General features: G+C 42.3%; 1 protein-coding gene across 3 annotated transcripts; it reads right to left on the minus strand.

The window, feature by feature from the left end:
* Window positions 1-2,243: 2,243 nt before the first annotated feature.
* LOC116042793 (sarcalumenin-like) lies at window positions 2,244-23,053 on the minus strand. Of its 3 annotated transcripts, XM_036000410.1 has the most exons (10): window positions 22,960-23,053; window positions 12,535-13,562; window positions 12,402-12,474; window positions 12,147-12,365; window positions 10,322-10,423; window positions 8,708-8,803; window positions 7,577-7,693; window positions 6,398-6,631; window positions 5,361-5,710; window positions 2,244-3,946 (listed from the first exon to the last, which is right to left on the minus strand). In XM_036000410.1, exons 1-10 carry the CDS (start codon window positions 23,015-23,017, stop codon window positions 3,446-3,448), a joined length of 2,778 nt encoding a protein of 925 aa, XP_035856303.1. In that variant the 5' UTR covers window positions 23,018-23,053; the 3' UTR covers window positions 2,244-3,445. The 3 variants fall into 3 exon arrangements, with proteins under 3 accessions (XP_035856303.1, XP_035856302.1, XP_035856301.1); XM_036000409.1 differs by having other exon boundaries at window positions 12,402-13,562; XM_036000408.1 differs by having other exon boundaries at window positions 12,147-13,562.
* Between the last annotated feature and the right edge of the window lie 385 nt (window positions 23,054-23,438).

Raw genomic sequence — 23,438 nt, forward strand, 5'->3', positions numbered from 1 at the left:
AGTAGATAATTAATGCTCTTATTATTATTTTTGACATTTTTGTCACATTTTTATACTTAGATTTTAAGCCCGGACGTTACCCAGGAGGGACAGTTTGGTACTTCTGAGCTCAATAGCTCTTTGAATTTTATTTTTTTGCAATAAATACCTATTAAAGTGAGTAAAGAGGGGAGAGTTGAGTATTATAATGTAGTTTTTTAAAATTAATATTTATCTTTTGCATTATGAATATGCTTTGGACACCATAATTGACATGCCACGTCTTTGACCCACAGACTTTCGTGGTGCCCAGAGGATGAATCCTAATGACTATGGTGATCCCCTGACTTTTGCTCTAGCGCCCCCATGAGGTTGACAATTTTGGGTTGGAGTGAGATGTGTGAGATATGTCTCCAATACTTAGTTTCACAACCAATTACTATACCTGCAAAACTAATGACATTCCCATCAGCCTCAGCTGCATTTAGTGTTTAGTCCTATTTAGTAAATATTAGCTAACAGGCTAAACTGGTGTAGCCCCTGGTAGCATGACTCAGCTACAGGCTAAAGGTCATGGATTCCATGAGACATTTATACATGACTTTTGTGTGGTTTATTTTATTGTAAAATAATGGTATTTAAAAATCACCAATCCATTAGTTGAATCTAATCAGTAAAAATTACAGACTGTCCTATACCTTCAAATCCACAGGCAACCGACATATTGTGGCCTCCAAGTGCCCAACCAAATGTTACACTCTTAACTAAAACGGTAAAACAGACCATCCACCTAATATTTAAAACCCACTAAGGGAAAATGAATGACTGGAAAGAGACAGGGTGTCAGAAAATATATGATTATTTCTGATATTATTTATGTCAGAATATTTATGTCACTTAGGAAGGGGTTTCCATATAATGTACACGTGGATCAATTTGTTTCAGCCAAGTTAGTTTTAATTACTGTTCAATAAAAAACAAATAGGACGCTGGAATGAATAAGCACAGTTGAAGGAAGTTAGTCAGAGACACAAATGCAACAACAGACAGATGTCATCACCACTGGGATTCATATTCTGCTCGACAAAAACATTTGTCGTGGTGGTGTGCCAAATTGTTGTTCTAATGTTGTGTTACTGTAAGCATTTATAACAAATTGCTGCTATCAAATACAGCTTTAGATGTTATCTATATTGACATTTATAATTTAATTTGTTTATACAGTCTACAGAATGCCCTGGACTGTCTGATGCTCTGTATTTTCATTTAATAGTAATTTAGTTTGAGTATATATTGTGAAACTTATATGACATTGTAAAAATGTGACCAAAACAAAATCCTGTACATTTAAATGTGATTTTAAAGTAGACTTGAGTGAGTCATTGTCACAGTTCAGTTTGCTCTGTTGGGTAGATGGTTAATGTGGGATCAGTCCAAAGAGTGTTTATGGTAGCAACACCAAACTAACTTCAGACTGACCACTTGTGTCAAAACACATACACTCTTCTTGGTATACAGAAATAATTCACTGCTTTGAATGAACTCACACCTAACTTAATAATACAGAAAGTGTAACAATATTTTATCATGGCAAACTATCAGCGAGAAAAGTATAAGAATATGCATATGTGTGTATGGATTATCACTAAATGCATTAAGACAGAACTCTTTTTTTTAATAAAAGTACGGTATAGTTGTTAAAACCCTTGAAGCAAAAGTGAAGATGTTTTCTCCGTGTTTTTCTAACAGGATATTGTCTGATGTTGTCTCCTTTTTATTTGCATTACAAATAAAACTGACAGAAAGAAATAAAGCTTATTTCTACCATGCCAACTGCTATGTCGTTAGTCTGACTCATAACACAATGAATTGAGGCGCCTCCTGGTGGCTGTTTTCAGTCACTGCAGGGGATCATTTGTCAACAGCTATCAAAAAGCAGCATTTCTATTTTATTGCTAATGGGCTTTTGGGCTGATGTGTGCTCACCCAGCTGTTACAATTTTAATCATGTTTCTAAATCATACAGTACTGTTATGTATGAACAAAAAAGTCTGCATAATGTTATTCTGAAGGTGCAGTTTTCTGTATGTTGTGAGGGTGAGAGCTGCTGCTTTTAGCTTGCATTTGGCCCATATTTTCCAAACGCCCCTTTCACTGCATTTTGCAGCAAAACATCCAATCATGATATGAATTATATATTTTTTTAGTTGAGATTTCATCTATAATGTCTTTTTAACCTTAAAAATGAAACCAAGCCTGCCGTGTTTTTTATATTGTTGTTTACTCAAAAGAAATCACTCAAAAGAATGACAATTACAAACAGACCTAAAAGAACAAGGAAAAGATGACAATTTAAAGGAAATCCCCCTGTGGTACGCAGCCGTGTTGGGGTAAAAAACTAGCAACAGTTCAACAGAGGACTGAAAAGGCCGCAGTGGCAATAAATGGAACCATTACATGACGTTTTGTGGAGAACACCATGGTTGTGTTCAGTCAATTCAGTCCCAATGCAGCACTAACAAATGTTAAAATAAAACTTGTTTCTGTAAAGAACGTAGTATAGTACAATAGAGAAAAAAATGACAGTACAGTATACAGTAGTGCGGTAACAGTACAGTGACTAAACATGGTTGAATCCATGATCGATAAAACACTATGAGAGCACCCTTCTTTCTATTTTATTGTCCCACTAAAAATAAACTTTGACACTGTAATGACCTACACTGGTTTAACTGTAAAAACACAGCACAGCAGTTTGAATCTCAATCTTCAGACTTTGCAAACAACAAAGAAGACAAAAGAGGAGTAAAAGCGCTGCCAACCTCTTTCTCTGAAGAAAAAAAAACTTGAATAAATAATGTACAAACTTAAAAACAGTGAGAAAACAAACAAACAAAAAAAACATTCATTTTCAGATTTCATAAATATGGAAGGTTACATAGACGTCTTGGATTTTTTTTTTTTTTTTCTGTTATCATGTTTTGGAAGTTTGTTTCTCCTGCAGACATTTATCACATTTTGCAGACACATAGCTTCAGATGGAAAGTTGACTTCAAGCCTCTTTTTCTAACCAAACCATAGTCAAAGTTTCACTTTTTAACGAAAGTTTTAACCTACCTAAACACCAGAAGGGTGTCATACAGGACAAGGTGTACCAGAGAGTTGTTATATACAGTCAGAGAAAAGTATTTGAAAATCAATTGGGTATATATATTATATATATAGTTATATACTTCTGTCAATTACAGTAAAAAACATCCATTTGGTACTCCACGCAGGTAAAAACAAGCACTAAGAAGCATTCTGACTCAGGTCTGCTTAGCAAATCTTTTCTATTATTTCCCTGCTCAGTCTCCACATACCCAGTTCTGAAAATCACAGCAGTGAGGATTATACCAGGAAACCCTCTGGCTGCTGCTGCCATCTGCTCCCCCCTGTTCCTTCTCCTGCACCGCGCTCCTCCATCTCAATGCTTCCTCCAGCGATTCTTGGGTTTCTCCTCACACCCGGGACCCTCACAGGTGCCAGGGAGTGGAGGCGGAGGCGTGGGCGCAGCCTTCGCTGGGGCAGGCGTGTCTGCGGCCTTGCTGACACTGCTGAGCAGAGCCGGGAGATCATTTGAGATGGCCCTCTCTATCTTCTCCAGCAGGCAGCCGCCGGTCCAGCTGCAGTGGGAGGAGAGCTGCTTGAAGCTGGAAACCGGGTTCACGCCAAAGAAGTCTTGGTAGGCCTCCTTGTTGGGCAGGTCGAACTTACTGACGTTGGTTTTGGCCAGAATGGATTTGAAGATGTAGTACTTGTCAGGGTCGTTGACAATGTCTTGGAACACCTCGTAGGGGTCGCTGAACCAGCCCAGCTTGTCGTAGTAGGTCTGGAGGTAGCGGTCCACCAGCAGGGCGTGGATGCGCACACGGATGCCATGCTGGCGGATGAAAGCGATCTTGTTCTCCATCTGATTCTCAATCACCTTCCGGGGAGGAGAGAGAGAAAATATAAATCATAGACTTGATGTGTACTGCAAGTGTTTTGTGACTTTTCTTTTTTTTTATTTAGTATTGAAAATAACTTAATATATCTCAGAGACCTCATGAGTGAACTCTTGAAAAACAGAATCAGAAAGATTCAAAGATCAGAGATTGCCTCAGTAGTTACCATACGTGGAATTTGCCTTGGTGATTGGTGCATATATACAAACAAACATATTAAACATTAATAAGAATAAACAATAAATACAGAGGAAAAAAATATACAAAATAGCTGTTCAAGTAGTTTAAGCACTGTGTGTAATGTATATTACAGGATGGAGGTTGGTGCAAAGTGTAGTGACTGGGGGGGTTGAGTGTCAGTCACAGTGGGACCGGGGCCTTGTTGGTGAGGCTGACTGCAGAGGGTTGGTTAGAATGCATGTAGCTGTTTTAAAAGATATTTTTAGGGCTTTTTCCTTTATTTAGAACAGCTGAAGAGAGACCGGAAATGGGGAAGAGAGAGTGGTGATGACATGCAGCAAAGGGCCTCAGGTCGGACTCAAACCCGGGCTGCTGGCAAGGACTGAGTCTGCATGGGGCGTGAGCTCTGCTAGGTGAGCTAGAGCAGTGTCTCTCAAATGGGGGTACGTGTACCCCTAGGGGTACTTTGGAGGACTGCAGGGGGTACGTAAGATTTTCTGCAAAATGTTTTTTAGTTACAAGGCTGTAGTTACTTCTACTGTCTTTTTTTCCAAGTTTGTCACTTTTTCCAAGTTTTTGTCGCTGTTTTTGAAGTTTGTCACCTTTTTTTTGAAGGTTTTGTCGCTTATTATGACATATTCTTGCCTTTCTTCCTTACTTTTTTCTACTGTCTTTTTTTCTTCGAAGATTTTGTCTCATTTTTCAAAGTTTGTCACGTTTTGGAATTTTTTGTCACTTTTGTCGCCCTATTGTTGCCTTCCTTCTTTCTACTGTGTTTTTTTCCAAGTTTTTATTGCATTTTTTAAGTTTGTATCTCTTTTTTCAAAGATTTTGTTACTATTTTCGACCTATTCTTGCCTTACTTCCTTCTTTCTACCGTCTTTTTCCAAGTTTTTGTCTCCTTTTCTCATTAGCATTTAAATGTTTTCTAGGTACAAGGCTGTTGTTTAGTAAATCTATTGCTGACATCGCTGTATTGATATCTTTATTTTATCTTTTTCTACCAAACATTATTCGCGCAGGTTGGTACATGGCTTAAAAAAAAAGTCGAAAGGGGGTACATTGTTGAAAAAAGCTTGAGAACCACTGAGCTAGAGGCTGCCCCAGAATGCATGTAGCTGTTTAATGAAGCAGTTACCAAAATCTCTTACCGTGCATCGAAACTCAAAGAATTATACCGTCAACAAAAACAAGTCAAGAAGTGATCGCATATACCTGGTTGAGGTCCTCCAGCAGAGAGGTCTCCTCCTTCATGAAGAGCTCTCGGCTGGTGTCTGCGGCGTAGTCCTGAGGCCAGAAGGAGCTGACGTACACCCGGGGAGGCTCTGTGACGTTGATCAGGGGCGCCATGCTCCAGAACAAGGCACCGTAGACCCTCATCAGGTTCTGGGTGGAAAGACTGTCGGCCTTGTTGAGGATGAGGCGAATCTGGGACTCACGGCCCTTCATCTGCTTGAAGAGCATCTCTAGCTCGGCACCCACGTCCAGCTTGGTGGGATCAAACACCTGGAAGATCAGATCGGCTCGATCGATGAACCACTGGCACACCTCGTTGTAGGGGTAACCTGAGGAAGAGGAGGGAGGAGACACAATAGATGAAAAAAAAAATACATGTTTTAGCTGTGTGAAAAGTCCCAAAGCAGCATGATTGACACATTGGACATTTCATATATGAAATGTTTTGGTTTTTTTTGGTAACAGAAACAGAGTGCAGCTCTGCTGAGAAGGTGATTAGCTACAATCTGCCATCTCTCTCCTCTTTTCCTATGTAAAGCTATTTTTATATATATATATATATATATATATATATGTATATGTTTCTATATTTATTGTTTATTTCATATTAATGTTCAATATGTTTGTTTATGTATGCACCAACTGCCAAGGCAAATTGCTTGTAAGTAAACCCTTTTCTGATTCTGATTCTGAGGTAAAACTCATGTTGTTAAAATAGAAGATATACTGTCTCTCACATCACATAAATTATGAACAAACAGGTAAGTAAGTGGTCTTGAAGAGGATTTTTTTTCTGTCTCTGTATTGACTGTCTCTCATGTGGACTCGGTCTTGACTTGGACTTGAACCTCGACTAGTCCTGGTCTTGGACTTGTCTTGGACTCGACAAAGGTGGACTTGACTAACAGCCCTGCTGTGGGTCATGGTTAACACTGTCTAATGTCGGATTGATTTCCAGATACTGTTGTAGTAAGTCTACCTACAGATAAAGAACATCGGTTATTAGTAATGCTCACCTCTCTCCTGCTGCTTGCGGTTTTCAATGATGCCCGGTGTGTCGACGAAGGTGACCCTCTCCAGCAGCTTGTGGGGCATCTCGACGCCCACCAGCCGCTCCAGGAAGCCTTGGCCGAACTTCTCCAGAGGCGAGAAGGACCGTGAGCTGTCTGCTGCCATGACGATGCCCTCTATGGACCGAAACTTCTCACCGTGCATTATGACGGTGTACTCTGAGGTGGTGGGCTCAGCACCTGGTGGAGGGATGGAGGGGGAATGATTCAACACACACTTTGTGTCAGGGGTTCGTTGGTTTAATTTTAACCTGATACGTGTTAGTACAAATACACTGTTCTTTTATAAAATAACGGTTAATTATCTGATAATTTTGCCTAAACTAAGCATGTATTACTGCTGGCTTTGGTAATGCCAAATTACTAGATAATTAAGCATTAATTGACACGATAACACCTTTTACATTTCCTTAGTTCTAACAACAGAGGTTTAGTTCATGTTTAATGACTATCGTAACATTAATTTAGCTTATAATTAAATACATATTTTTACAGATTGATAAAGATAGAATTCATTCATTCATAATGATCAATAAAACACATTCCTCAATTCCATATACATATTTTGTTGCTACAGTCTTGTCTGGTATGAGCAGTAGCTTAAGGCAGTTAACGTTAGGTAATGTTAGCTCACTTTGGATAGATATTGCTGTGTAACTGACATAACTGCATCACTTAGCTGACTTTAAGACTCCTCTCTTGTGTGTTACCATTACACAAATGTTTAGCATATCATAGATAACATTTTAAAACTAAAACAAGAAGCTAACACAGTCGACCTCATGCACCAGGAGACATGCTTATTGTTTCCTATTTGTGGTCCCTCGCTTTCAGTCAGTTCACCTGATGATACTGTCTTTAAAGTAGGCTAACTGACTCATGGAGATATTGGAAATGTGCAATTGCCACTTATGTTCATAGTAGCCGGCAGCTGTTCATCAAACGTTACATAGTTTCACTTGGAATTACAATACATGGTGGGTCTTGGATGAATAATAATAAGTGAATAACTTAGGTAATCTTATACTTGTAATATATTCATATAATTCTGAATCTTCATTACTCTGTTGTTCTAATATGGCAATAGCTGTGTCACAAACAATCAGGTTGAAACAATGTGTGAACCTGTGTAGAGTTCCAGTGAGGTGCCGTGAAGGCCCAGCAGGTAGTTGATCATGGAGGACTTGCCGACACTCCACGGTCCCAGGAACAAAACCATGGGCTTAGAGGTGATCTCACCATCTGCAGAGTTTGTGACAAAGACATGCATTGAAAAAAAAAAGGTTTGAGAGATAAAGAATGAACATAGGAAATTCGCTTTAGGAAAAAAAAAAGGGTGCAGTATCATAAAGCTTTTTTTTCAGGTTGCCATGTTGAACTACAATAATACCTTGGATCATATTGTTGAATACAAGGTTCCTAATTCAACTACAGCTTATCTCAGGACTGGCCAGAATACTATTTTGTGATCCTCCCTGATTTTGTCTTGTGTCATCTCTCCACTAGTACACAGGAAATAACCAAATCAAACAGGCAGACTGAAATGAAATTCCCTGAACACAATCATGCTCCCCTGTCACGCTGTACATGTCTTTCCATTCTACACCACAAGGGGTCTCCGAGTCACATGTCACAGTTTGAAGACTTCATCCTGCTCCTTAGCATAAATAATGCTTACTCCTTGCCCTCAAGTGCAATGGAACAAAGTTGTAGGGAGTCTGGCCCACACAACGTTCCTTTTAATTTTCAGCAGACAGAGTCCTTATTGTGCTTCACTGTGCGCTGCCTGGTTTGAATAATGTCAGTTCCTGGCTCTATTTCTTTTTAATTATGACTTGTTTTGTGCTTCACTATTTCTGTGCAACTCCAGTTTAGTAAACTATGTGTTGTGTGCTGTGTTAGAGGAGCTGTGAGGGGACTTGTTTTGGTGGATCATCTGTTGGATAGTAATGTTGGCTACGTTACATTTTCAAATGACAGTTAACTGTTAGAAAATTGTGAATAAACAAGTATCAGCTTACTTATTTACCATTATGTAGAATGATACTATCTTCATATTTTACAGGGCTTGTTTTCTTTGACTTGGTGCCAGAGACAGCATAATGTCTCAAGGAAGGATTCAAAGTTCAAAAATTGGTTGCTTATGTGGGCCTGTAAAGCCTTTTGAGACATTGTTCGCCCCTATAAAAACAAACTACTGTTAATGCTATGCTGTATTTAAATCTAGGTGTAATCTCCAACAGGAAGCTGAGTTACCTGTGACTTCATGCTGCCTGAGCTCGTTGTACTTGTAGGCTTGTTCCATTGGCTTGATGGCAGTGTGGTAGATGTTCAACAGCTTCTTCATAGCAGCTAAAGAGAGAGTGAGAGAAAGAGGGATGAAATAATTGGGCTGTTTGTATGTTTATTAAGATCCCCATTAACTTCTGTCTGTCTTAAACGGAAGCTACTCGTCCTGGGGTCTCTATTATTTCATAGGAATATTAAATAAGCTGGAATACATACACCCATAACATTCATACTCACAGTACATCAAAAGAAAAACAAAACATAAAAACGTTCATCAGACATAAACTTATATACATAACATTCATACTCACAACATAACAAAAAAATAAACAATACATCAGACAACATTCCACACAAGCCAAAAAACATCTAGTACATACAGTTGCCCACATTATCATTTATGTCTTCAACAGGCTAGTTCATAATAGAAAGACAGTACCTAGTGAATCATCCAGGTCATAAAAAAGAGAAAAAAGAAAATGGATAGATAGCTCAAAGTTCATTTCCAAAGTTAATTTCAAATCTTCATGATCATTCAATAAATCTACTTCCACTTCTTATACACTACACAAATACAATTTTAACTTTTTATGAAAACATAATTTTATCACTTTCTAAAATCAAAAAACTTAGTTATAAATTCCGTGCCACCATTGCTCGATAATTCACGGTCCTCTGTATAAACTAGTTCTACAGGGAGACAACAGAAAACGACTCTCTGATGACTGTCCAGTACAGTATTGATGGCTATCTAAAAAAATTATTTTGAGAGTTTTGGCTACAGCAATGTTTTTAATAAAACTTACTGAGGAATAATGGAACCTACTTTTCACACTTAACCAAACCAACTATTATTCATTGATCTTTCTCTCAATGGTGAGAAGACATTTTGGACAAGAGTATTATTAAGGCTCTTGCTAAAATTACTGATTACAACAGTTCCTTTAGCAGTGGATGATGAATGCCCTCGTAAAGTTTATTGAAATCGAGCTGAGGTGATTAGAAGACCGGCTCTGCTGCAGCACTTGGGCCTCTCTGAAACGAGCCAATCTGGTTTAGGAGAACAGAGAGGCTTTCATGGTGAGTTACACATTTGCACTGATTAATCACCTGCCTCAAGATGTGTCTGCACGCTCACACGCATACACACATGCATACAGTACACTCGCTCACACATAACAGCCCCAGGACCTAGACATCATGAAGCAATTTTCAGAATAGTTTCTGCCGAAAATCCCCCCAAAATTCTTTTCAAACTTCCTTTCATTCACAAACACATCTGTTTTTTTTTTTCATTGACAAAGTTGCTTTAAACATTCTTCGTTTCAATGCAGAACTTTAAGCATTTCCACACAGCAAACGTCTGAAAGACATTGGAAACTGTAGGCAGCAATGTTATCATTGAACATCCTATTTTTGATCAGTAAGATGTGGGTATGTGTGTATGTATGAGTGTGTGGGTGTATAATGTGTGATTGTTGGACTGAGGTGCTCTGGGTCCTTTCATTGCATTTCAAGCAGAGAAATTCGGAACCACATATTGCCTTACGTCAATATTTTTAAGATGTCTTTGTTCCTCACCTGAGAACTCTGCTGAGGGTTCAGTAGTAGCCAATCGCAGCGTGTCCTCAATGTGGGCGCGGTCCCTCAGTTTGGGGCCTGCTGCCTCATCTTTCTTATGTTCTGATTTGGAGGATCAGACTGTCGGTCAACTGTTAAGGTCAGAAGCCCTGACATGCATTTACCTGTGACTGCAGGAAAGTAGCAATGCTTAATCTAACAAAGATGGCCTGGAACACAAGTTTGTAGTTTTCTATGGCACACACAGGTAATGACAATGTATCTGTGAAATGAATCACGTGCTCGTATCCAGTTAGTAAAAACTCAGCTGACATTACAAAATAGATGTGCTCGCCCAGGTCAAAGGTTTCCTGAGTTGTGAGTGACCAGACCATCTGGGCCGAGTACAGGCCCAACTATTATATCATGCTGTTGTCCATCTAACTGTCTATTCCTTTCCTCTGCTATTTTGGTTTGTTTATTTCTGTACCAGAGGTTGTTGCTAATTCCCCTTTAGCTACACACAGTGTCATATTCAGGGGGCTCTGCATGCCAGGGAGAGAAGGATAGATACATTTGCTGTCATTTCGTGGCCCATCTCAGTTAAATGTCCAGTAAAACACAAATCGTAATTTGCTACCACTTTATAATAAGGCATACTTTATATATAGCTATATACATGCTTATGTTTGAACAATGTATAGGTCAGTAATGAGCCATTTTGTGTTAACAGGTTGTAAAGAATCCCTTTGGCTGGTGATAATCCTCCTCTGAATAAGTTAATGATAAATAAATTTTGGTCGGGATGCCCCACAGCTCATTTCCAAAACTTAAGATCATCAGAGGGGTCCTCAATGTGAAATAATTTGCTAGCTTAAAGGACATAGCAAGTTATGCTACCCAGCTGCAAAGGTTTGTACAATGTTTTATTGCTCTATAAAACACGTCTGACTGATTTATCAACCATTAATAAAGCCATTAATTACAACTTAGAAACCCATAATAAAGTGTGCCTTATTGGAGAGTAATTACAAATCCATAAACAACAGATATGTTCATGTAAAGTTTCCAAATTCTTCTAGAATTCATGATTTATTTAAAAAGTAGATGTTTTCCTGTCTCTGTTGTCTAAGATTGTTTTTCTCTCTTTTTGTGCTCCTCTGTTTCTCTCCTTCCTGTACAAAGAGGTATTATCCTTGCTTTTTTTTAAAGTAAAAAATTGTATTAGCATTGTATTACATGTGTCTTACTTGCCTCTTTAGGATTAAGATTGCTAATTTCTGGCTTTTTTATCCCATCTCTTGTGTCTCTGTGTACACGATTTCTTGATATGTATATTCTTCATTCACAGGTTAATAACTAATTCACAACATTACAGTTTCAAATATATATTTTTTCGTCATCTCTAATTCAAACTCTGTGGATAGAGTGACGAAATATAAAAGAATATGATCAATTACTGTGGATATCCAAAGTATTTTTAACAACCACATTAAAAAAGATAACACACATCACATTGAACAACCTCAAATGACACTCAAGTGTAATAAATAAAGTGTTGAAGTGAGATCAGAGTAAGAGATGGGAAACTCTTTAACGACTCAGCCATTACAGAAGCGCCGACTGGATGGAGACAGATATACTGTAACAGGATCCCTGCTGCTCTTATCGCTGCTCGGACTGTCTGACAGAATGAATGCAAGACGTTAGCCTCTGGTGTCAGTGAAAAGATTGAAGTTACCTTCTGCTACAGCTTTATCTTGTGAGATGACAGGAGAGGAACTTAAATTCTACAAAAAAGTTGAACTTATGACACATAAACCCGGATGATGTTGACTCTGTGTACCTTTGGTTTGAGACTGCGCAGGCTCCTCTGCAGTCACCTCCTCCACTGTCACCTCCTCGACATCAACAGGTGCCTCCTCCACCACAGGAGCCTCCTCAACAACATCTACCGATGCCTCCTCCACTGGTTCCCCTTCCACAGCCACATCCTCTACAGATTCTGGTGTGACCTCCTCCACAACAGGCTCTGCCTCCACTTCTGGTTCTGGTTCAGGCTCTGGAATTGCCTCCGGCTCTGAAATGACTTCAGGCTCTGCAACCACTTTGATCTCAGGTTCTGGTTCAGGCTCCGTAGTCACCTCTGGTTCTGGTTCAGGTTCTGTAGTCACCTCTGGTTCTGGTTCAGGTTCTGTAGTCACCTCTGGTTCTGGTTCAGGTTCTGTTGTCACCTCTGGTTCTGGCTCCGTAATCACCTCTGGTTCTGGTTCAGGCTCTGTAGTCACCTCTGGTTCTGGTTCTGGCTCCGTAGTCACCTCTGGTTCTGGTTCAGGCTCCGTAGTCACCTCTGGTTCTGGTTCAGGCTCTGTAGTCACCTCTGGTTCAGGCTCTGTAGTCACCTCTGGTTCTGGTTCAGGCTCTGTAGTCACCTCTGGTTCTGGTTCAAGCTCTGCAATCACCTCTGGTTCTGGTTCAACCTCAGATTCCGCCATCACTTCTGGTTCTGTTTCCTCGGGTTCAGAGTCTGTTTGAGGAAGTTCAACTGGTTCTTCTTCTGGTTCAGATTCAGCCACTGCAACCTCTTTCTCAGCTGCGTCCTCGGCAGCTTCCTCCTCTACAGCCTCATGTATGAACGTTTCCACACTTTCCTCCTCAGCGGCTGCCTCTGTATCCTCCTGTGTGTCTTCACCTTCTGGTTCCTCAACTGCTTCTTCTTCAGCAGCAGCAGCAGCAGCAGCTCCTTCCTCTTCTTCCTGAGGTTCACTCACCTCCTCTTCCTTGTGGGGTAAATCCTCCTCCGCTTCTCCCTCACCTTCCTCGATTTTCTCTTCCTCAACCTCAGCTACCCCCTCTTCCTTTTCAGGAGATGATACCTCCTCAGCTACTTCTTCCTCCTTCTCCACACTTTGATCCTCAGCCTCCTCCTCAGGTGTCGCCTCCTCTTCTTCTACCTCTTCTTGGGAAGCTGCCTCCTCCTGTGCTTCTTCTCCATCACTTGTTACCTCCTCAGTGGAAGCATCCTCCTCCACAGGAGCTGCCTCCGCCTCCTCCTCTTCATGCTCTGAGGTTAAAGCCGGCTCTTCTACAGCTGATGGGGGTTTGCAGGGCTGGCACATGGCCCTCTCCGGGGCCGGGGTGTCATTGGAGGAGCTCTGGCTCGTGTGCTCCTCTGTTGTGTCACATCCACAGGAGAAGAAGTCTCCCTCTGGCTGCTGGAGCTGCAGACGCACCAGAGGCTCCTCATCGTGGATGGAGGATCCTGCCAGGAGATCCAAGAGGAGGAAATATGTGATTAGACAAGACTCTCTGTGCTTATGTCTCTTTCCAAAAACATTTTGAATGTATGGGAGTATTTGATCCGCACCAAGACAAATAAGATCTTGGGTGTAAAAATGTTAAAAAAAAAAAAACATTACTGTTCAGAACACAGACCATGATTAGCTCTTTAAAGGAAAATGTTCAGAAATAAACTGACCAATCAGACTGCACGGTGCCAACTAGCTAGATCTCTGCAGACCAGTCACCTTTGTCTGTTATGTCAGTGCTTGACAAGTGCTCAGTCACTGTGCAAGAACAGAGCAGATCAAATGTTCAGCACCTCACAGATTTAGGACTCCCATTTCAGCTCCTTGAATGGTGACACTAAAGAGTGGACTATTTGAAGCAGACAGTTGTGATGAGAATCTAAAGGAAGACAGCTGAGTGGACAGGTTGGCTTGGAATAGAATAATGTATACATGTATAACTAGTTTTAATCTAGTTCATACATAGGAATTACCATGAAAAAGGTCATCCAAAAGGAGACATTTCTATACCGCATAAACAGGTCACATTGCTGCTTTTTTACTGACACCAAAAACACTGGTCAATCAATAGATTTGGGCTTAATGCAAGCTTAGTCCCCTCTTTATTCTCTATGTAAAATATTTCAATGTTTCAAAACTTGAATGTATGTCCGTTTGGAATGTTTTCAAGCTGTAACAACACACACAACTAAACTCAAACTAAAAAGATATAACAATGCTACTAGCAATAATTCTAATATACTGTATATACAATGTGCATGTTATAATGTCTAGACATAAAGTTTCTGCAAAAGCAAAGCCAAAGATGGGTTCCTTCTTTCTCTCAGGTCAATAAAATACAGAACGAGACGTTGACAAGCTGCTCGCACACAGTCCAAATCACATGCAGGTGAACAGACATCACCATCCATCAGCATCATAGATTATAGTTACTATGGCTTCAAAACAATCACGGCTAAAACAGGGGACTCTATTACACACCGCATGCATACATGTAGGCTACATTAGATACTCTTCACAACCACTGTGTACATAGTGACCTCTAATTCTAACTGCCAGCCAGTCTCAAGACCGAGGATAATGTAGTGGTACACAGTGTGATATAAGGCAGCTAAATGTATGTCTACAGTTCATGTTACAAGATGGGGTCATTGTGTGGGATGAAGACTAATAGCTGTAGGCAGCTGTCACGGGTTTTACACGTTCGTAAGGCTTCTGGATCAATGCCCATCGTGAGCTAATGCTAAGGAAGATCTTAACACATGATAACTTTAGATACTCTTATACTGTAAAACCTGCAATAACTGATTTTTTGGGCGACCTGGGGGCAAGCGCGGAGTTGTGAACAAATCATTGACATTTTATCATACTTGTTAGCAATTGTGGGTGGCAGTGAAGGTCAGGGGCCTCGACGGACCAGACCCGGGCAGCAGACGCTGGCTCTGGGGACGTGGAATGTCACCTCTCTGTGGGGGAAGGAGCCGGAACTGGTGCGGGAGGTGGAGCGCTACCGGTTAGATCTGGTGGGGCTTACCTCTACGCACAGTCTCGGTTCTGGAACCATACTCCTGGATAGGGGTTGGACTCTTTTCTTCTCCGGAGTTGCCCAGGGTGTGAGGCGCCGGTCGGGTGTGGGGATACTCACAAGCCCCCGGCTGAGCGCCGCTACGTTGGAGTTTACCCCGGTGGACGAGAGGGTCGCCTCCCTACGCCTGCGGGTTGTGGGGGGGAAAACTCTGACTGTTGTTTGTGCATATGCACCAAACAAGAGTTCGGAGTATTCGGCCTTCTTGGAGACCTTGAGTGGAGTCCTATATGGGGCTCCAGTGGGGGACTCCATAGTTCTGCTGGGGGACTTCAACGCGCACGTGGGCAATGATGGAGACACATGGAGAGGCGTGATTGGGAGGAACGGCCTCCCTGATCTAAACCAGAGTGGTTGTTTGTTGTTGGACTTCTGTGCTAGTCATGGATTGTCTATAACGAACACCATGTTCGAACATAGGGATGCTCATAAGTGTACTTGGTACCAGAGCACCCTAGGCCAAAGGTCAATGATCGATTTTATAATCGTTTCATCTGATCTGAGGCCGTATGTTTTGGACACTCGGGTGAAGAGAGGGGCAGAGCTGTCAACCGATCACCATCTGGTGGTGAGTTGGGTCAGGGGGTGGGGGAAGACTCTGGACAGACCTGGTAAGCCCAAACGGGTAGTACGGGTAAATTGGGAACGTCTGGAGGTGGCCCCTGTCCGACAGACTTTCAACTCACACCTCCGGTGGAGCTTTTCGTGCATCCCTGTGGAGGCTGGGGGCATTGAACCCGAGTGGACAATGTTCAAAGTTTCCATTGCTGAAGCTGCGGCGAGGAGCTGTGGTCTTAGGGTCTTAGGTGCCTCAAGGGGCGGTAACCCACGAACACCGTGGTGGACACCGGTGGTCAGGGAAGCCGTCCGACTGAAGAAGGAGTCTTTCCGGGATATGTTATCCCAGAGGACTCCGGAGGCAGTGGCAAGGTACCGAAGGGCCCGAAGGGCTGCAGCCTCTGCCGTGAAAGAGGCAAAGCAGCGGGTGTGGGAGAAGTTCGGAGAAGACATGGAGAAGGACTTTCGGTCGGCACCAAGGTGCTTCTGGAAAACCGTTCGCCACCTCAGGAGGGGGAAGCGGGGAACCATCCAAGCTGTGTACAGTAAGGATGGGACGCTGTTGACCTCAACTGAGGAGGTAATAGGGCGGTGGAAGGAGCACTTTGAGGAACTCCTAAATCTGACTAATACGCCCTCTATGGTAGAGGCAGAGCTGGAGGATGATGGGGGATTGTCGTCAATTTCCCTGGTGGAAGTTGCTGAGGTAGTTAAACAACTCCACAGTGGCAAAGCCCCAGGGATTGATGAGATCCGTCCAGAAATGCTTAAAGCTCTGGGTGTGGAGGGGTTGTCTTGGTTGACACGCCTCTTCAACATTGCGTGTCTGGGACGGTGCCTAAGGAGTGGCAGACCGGGGTGGTGGTTCCCCTTTTCAAAAAGGGGGACCAGAGGGTGTGTGCCAATTATAGGGGTATCACACTTCTCAGCCTCCCTGGTAAAGTCTTCTCCAAGGTGCTGGAAAGGAGGGTTCGGTCGATAGTCGAACCTCAGGTTGAAGAGGAACAATGCGGATTCCGTCCTGGTCGTGGAACAACGGACCAGATCTTTACTCTCGCAAGGATCCTGGAGGGAGCCTGGGAGTATGCCCAACCGGTCTACATGTGCTTTGTGGATCTGGAGAAGGCCTATGACCGGGTCCCCCGGGAGATACTGTGGGAGGTGCTGCGGGAGTATGGGGTGAGGGGGTCCCTTCTCAGGGCCATCCAATCTCTGTACAACCAAAGCGAGAGCTGTGTCCGGGTTCTCGGCAGTAAGTCGGACTCGTTTCAGGTGAGAGTTGGCCTCCGCCAGGGCTGCGCTTTGTCACCAATCCTGTTTGTAGTATTTATGGACAGGATATCGAGGCGTAGTCGGGGTGGAGAGGGGTTGCAGTTCGGTGGGCTGGGGATCTCATCGCTGCTTTTTGCAGATGATGTGGTCCTGATGGCATCATCGGCCTGTGACCTTCAGCACTCACTGGATCGGTTCGCAGCCGAGTGTGAAGCGGCTGGGATGAGGATCAGCACCTCTAAATCGGAGGCCATGGTTCTCAGCAGGAAACCGATGGAGTGCCTTCTTCAGGTAGGGAATGAGTCCTTACCCCAAGTGAAGGAGTTCAAGTACCTTGGAGTCTTGTTCGCGAGTGAGGAAACAATGGAGCGGGAGATTGGTCGGAGAATCGGCGCAGCGGGTGCGGTATTACATTCAATTTATCGCACCTTTGTGACGAAAAAAGAGCTGAGCCAGAAGGCAAAGCTCTCGATCTACCGGTCAGTTTTCGTTCCTACCCTCACCTATGGTCATGAAGTTTGGGTCATGACCGAAAGAATGAGATCCAGGGTACAAGCGGCCGAAATGGGTTTCCTCAGGAGGGTGGCTGATGTCTCCCTTAGAGATAGGGTGAGAAGCTCAGTCATCCGTGAGGAGCTCGGAGTAGAGCCGCTGCTCCTTCGCGTCGAAAGGAGCCAGTTGAGGTGGTTCAGGCATCTGGTAAGGATGCCCCCTGGGCGCCTCCCTAGGGAGGTGTTCCAGGCACGTCCAGCTGGGAGGAGGCCTCGGGGAAGACCCAGGACTAGGTGGAGGGATTATATCTCCAACCTGGCCTGGGAACGCCTTGGGATCCCCCAGTCGGAGCTGGTTAATGTGGCTCGGGAAAGGGAAGTTTGGGGTCCCCTGCTGGAGCTGCTACCCCCGTGACCCGAGACCGGATAAGCGGACGAAGATGGATGGATGGATTGTTAGCAATTGATTATTTGCACATCCAGCAGTTACAGAGCAACATTATAATTTATCATTGTTTTCAGGTCACCTGATGAATGCAAGTCCAATATTCTGTCTGATTCACCAGCTCTTGGGGGAAACATCTGGCTCTTAAGCTGCAAAATGCTCCACTATGTTCCCCAGCTAGTTGCTAACTGTGTCTCTCTGTTGTTTGGTGCTGGACAGGTAGTGTACAGTGGGTTTTTAGAGCTTTTTCACCAAAAAAGACGCTCTAACTAATTAGTCAGGTTGAAAATGGGTGGAGCTATAGCCTACTGGATATTAGGGATGACACGAGTGAAAAAATTCTGTTTTGGCAACCATTTTGTCATGTTGTAGCAAAGAAAAGCACTGGCAAAATTAATATAACATATATGGCTCGTTTCCATTAACGTGTTCCAGTTCCAGGGTCTGGGTATTGTGCATGCTGCTTCACTGACAAGGTGAAGTGCATAAATGGAACAGAGACCTCATTAGTGTCATTAGTTACACCTGTGCTTTTCCCGCTATCACATTTAAAAATGTCCACTGTGAAAATGCCTACAGCAATAGCATTAGTGTTAATTCATTCTAATTATTAGACTTGTATCATGACAACTTTGATTTTAGGGGATGCTACACCACAATCTGAAACTATAAATGAGCAAATAATATGCTTACATGACATGTCAAGGTGCATTACTAATGGTTTTGTCTATGGATGTTATGGATGTTGCACGAACAGTAGTATGGCTATCAGCCGCGTTCTGTTTTAAAAGTGGATGTGAAAGTACTAGTGTAAATCCTTGAAGCTGAGCCCACCAAACCATGATCGTCTGCTTCTGAGTCAGGATACATTAGGCTAGATGGAAGGCTTAATGCTCATCTAGCTATCCTAAATTATGCCAGCAGGATTCCATGTATTCTCCTTGTCATGAGATCTTCCATGGCGGCTCTTTTTTGCTCTATTTTAAGGCCCTGAATCACACATCAAACAATTTTGTTCTCATGATGTCGCTTGTCACTTCTTGTATGACAAAGCTTTGTTAGCTTATCACCTCCTGAGGGGATTGTCAGCGTAAGTGACCAGAGAACATGAAGTTTATATTCCCAAAGCATGCACGCTGCACGCCAATTGTGAAGATGACCCAGTCAAACCCTGCAAGTGAAACCAATGTTTCCGATGCTGAAAGTTCATGTCCTGAAAAATGAAATCATCCAAGAGATAGAGAATAAAATCCAGCACACGAAAAAGCTCCACAGACATTTGGGGTGAAAAGGTCTACTGATCATAAGAGGCAGTCATATATTCATATTCATGTACTCCCTCACTGCTGCTGGCAAAGGTCGCGATGTGAGCCTGTTCGGCCTTCGCTGTTTGAATGCTGTCCAAAGACGTAGTGCTACAGCATAGTCTGCATTATACTATGACCAGCAGCCAAGATCCTGAAGTGTGTTGGTGAAGATGGGTTGCCAACATTAAGTGACATTAGGTCAGTCCCTAATGGCCATTTACTGGTTACATTTAATAAAGTAAGTATGCTAAAGGTTCTGTGATTTAGTTCTCTGACTTTGATCAATTAATTGCCTGCACATTGATGTGATGATTTAGGATAAGAGCATAAAACATCAAATGTATAACAACTGATAAATACTGTAAAGTAAACATGAGGCCTTTGCAATCTTATGAGCTGCATTTAGTCTGCTGGTTTTCTCTGCACTGCATGCCTTAAGATAATTGTGACGATATAGTGGAGAGATCATTTTCTGCTGTGGTAGTGATGGCAAAATTGAATTAAAGTTAACATAGTTAGAAAGAGTGGGTGAGGAAATGTGAGACAGAATACAAGTGAAAATAAAAGTGGGATGTTTTAGACGTGTTTTGTTCAGTTTAACATTATAAAATAATATCTATCTCAACATCCACTGGAAGGATTGGCACAAACGTTTGTTCAGACATTCACGTCCCTGTCAGGTTGAATTTTAATAACTTTGGTTATGCCTTAACGTTTCATTTAGCACCACCATCAGGTTGACATTTCAATTTGTCCAATACTTTGGTTTATGACCAAACACTTGGTGAACATTGCAAACATAAAATCTGGTAAACGTCAGCATGTTAGCATTGTCTTTGGTAGCATATTAGCATGCTGACATTTGCATCACAGAGCATGGCTGTAGACATATAAAGCTTATTTTCCCATGGCCCTGCATAGTAATCAAACTGTGGTCCTGTCACTCAGATCGTCAGATGGGATGGCCACAGTTACATATTCCTGAATGTGCATTCATTGAGGAATCAGGCTACTGTGAGCTACAACAGAGCAAGCCACTGAGTTTGAAATGGCAAATGTTCACAGTTGCTCATTTTTGCAACATAAGCATTGATTTTGGAGTTTGGTTATTTTCCACCTGATGAATGTTAGTCTAATTTTGACTCATCTTTTTGCTCTGTTTTGATCTCCACCAAATCAAAACCAAAGATGTACTGTAGCTCTTTAGCTGCTAAATGCTCCACTAAATTCACCAGCTAGTCTCCAACTTTGTTTGTCTGTCTGTTGTTTGACACTGGGCAGGTAGCGTAAAATTCTTTTTTTGTTGCTGCTGAAAACAGCTGCATGGTACACCTGTCAAACAAAAACAATGAGCTAAAAGACACTAAAGTGCATTGTCGAGTTGAAGGGAAACTGCAGAGTCTAGTGATAATTTTCTGTGGGTTAATCGCTATGAATGTGCTCTCTCACATTCAATCATTTAATCTATTGCTAATAACAATTTCGATAAGTGTAGTTTTAAAAATGAATATAATATAAATCCTGTGCAATTATTTATGTGCAACTAACTTGGTCCTGAACATTGTGGGAGTATCAAAGTCAGAGTGTGTGCCTCTCTGGAGGTTCCTCACCCTGCTGTTGCGGCAGTGAGGTCTAGGCAGAGCACAGTGTCACAGGGAGTGGAGCGGGACAGGTGTCTGGGTGCTGCCTGATGGTACATCTCAGAGACAGAAATAGTCCCACAACGAGTCAGAGGGTGAAAAGAAGGAGGGATAATTCCACTTCTATTTTCAGGGAGTGTGGCGCTCTTCTCCGCCCTGTGATTGTCATGAGGCTGGCCTCCAACTCTGCTGCACTATTGCTCACATTCCCTGCAACAGTGTGCGGCTGTGCATGACTCAGTATCTCTTTAAAGAGCAACAGCTGATAAAAATTCACCCTGCATGCTGTGTAACTCGAGCATAGCCTTGATGAATGATACATTAATATGCTCAAACACATCAGTGCCTAAAGCAGGAATGCACAGGAACACAAACATGCAGCCAACAGTAGTTTTGCATTTCTGGCTCGTTTAAAAAAAATCAGCATCCACCTATGCATTTATACTTATTGATTAAGGCTACACACTCTTTCTCTCTCGCTTATAAACATGTAACGCTCACCTATTTATCTCTTCATCGTGTTTGCCATTTTTGTCAAATCTCACACTTTCTGAGACATGCCCACACACTTACACAAATCTAAATGCATTGTGTGGAGGGGGGTTGTCACTTCAGCTCTGTCACTACTTCAACTTATTTCCATTTACTTTTACCTTTTGAATAGTACTTGATTATCCAGTTATGTAACTTTAAACAGTCTAACTGTTGGGCTACTGAACTCTGGTCCTACATGGCGTTTGCTGTGCTCTCTTATGCCTGTTTTAGCTGGGACATCCCCTGGACATGGACCCTGCTGACTGGAATGACAGATTAGCAGCTCTGCAGACAGAGCAGAGCGGGAGTGATGGATGAGCCATCTAATGCAGCACTGACTTTTGCTGTAGACATGAAGTGTAGTTTGAACTCATGTATGATTTTATGATTGCTTGTAATTTCAAGCATGTGCAGCTCTTTTTGTGCATATGAACATGATATAGATGTGTGTGAATTCCTGAGAGTCTTAGAGATGTGTATCAATGTGGTGACCACAGTATCTGGTGACTTTGTCTGAGTGACGCCTGACACCGGACTATGGCAACTTGCACAGGCCAAAATGAACCAGTGGAAGGACAGACAAGGGTATTCTCTGCCTCAGTTTTAATAACTAAACATGACAAGTTATTTTCCTTAAGCATATGCCAACAAGCAGAGCAACAGTTGGGATGTATAAACCTCTATAGTTGAATTATGTATCACTAGTGTCATAGCTGTAATTTCCGATTTGCTCAGTTTAAAAATGTATTTGTTTATCTGTTGTGGAATGAAAGGTAAGCCTGTAAGCCCTCAAACAACTGTAAAGTGCCAAACTCTTCACTTGAGCACTGACTGAGTTGCACACATGAATGCAACTGCTGTGAGAAGAGAGGCAAGCCGAAATAGATCCAGTGGGAAAACTAATAATTTCTGCCAGCTTTTGCTTTTGCTGCAGCAGAGAGCGTCTCTTTGTAGTGAGTCCAAGTCACTCTGTCAGTGCCGTCACTGTGTTCCTCTCCAGGGCAGAGAGAATAAGCAGCAGCAGACTGATAGGACAGTTTCCGTCAGCTGGTGTAACTTAAAAACTCAACCACAAAGCTTCACACTGCACCATGATAACATACAGTACACTCTTCCTGCCCAATCAGCTGAGATTACGTAAACTGTGGTACGTATAGACGCTGGTCAACATTTGAAACAGATTCCAACCCAACTCAGGTCAACTGGCAGGGAGCAAAATGATCAATCCATATGTACAGAATGGAACTTGTTTAGTTGCATATTTATACCTAAACTCAATAAAAATAAGATAATGATCTCTAAAATCATTGTCCACAGCCAACTCTCAGCAAGACATACACAGCTCTGATACGTTCATAGACACAGACCGACCAAACATATGTAGATATCCAACTGCAGTGGATCAGCATTTCCATTTAACATACCACACCTTAATAAAAAACTCCCTTAAATGCACCCCACAACACTAAAACCCTGAAATATTAATAAACATAGTATAAACCCAAGCCCTCCACCATACCTGCATCAGACAGGGATAGCAGAGACAGCAAGCAGCACACAGACAGCAGAGACTTCATTTTGGCTGCGAGGGGCCTTCCCCTCTTCTCCTCCGGCTATATATACTGCTCTGGCTGAAGGTTAGAGGGCATGCCAGTGGAGGTGGTGCTCAGAAACTGCAACCATATCAGCCATTGTGTGTCAGAGCAGATGCATGGCCCTATCAGGAATGTTGAGAGCAGAGAGAAGCAGGAAAAAAACGGGCTTGTATTTTTAAATCACTAATTGTGTATAGTCGTTTTTAATGAGTTTATATATGCAGTTTTAAACTTCTAACTTATACTATCCAGTATAGTGTATTCATTGCTTTCTACACCAACGTTCAATGACAAAAAAGGTATTTTTCTTTCAAATATGCACATTTCTCAGTTGTAGATCTCTTGTAACTGTATTTATCCTAAAATGATGAAGGAGGCCTGTGTGCCACCTGTGTTTAATGTG

Source organism: Sander lucioperca, chromosome 4 (assembly GCF_008315115.2).
Source record: "Sander lucioperca isolate FBNREF2018 chromosome 4, SLUC_FBN_1.2, whole genome shotgun sequence".
In the NCBI taxonomy this organism is placed as follows: domain Eukaryota; kingdom Metazoa; phylum Chordata; class Actinopteri; order Perciformes; family Percidae; genus Sander; species Sander lucioperca.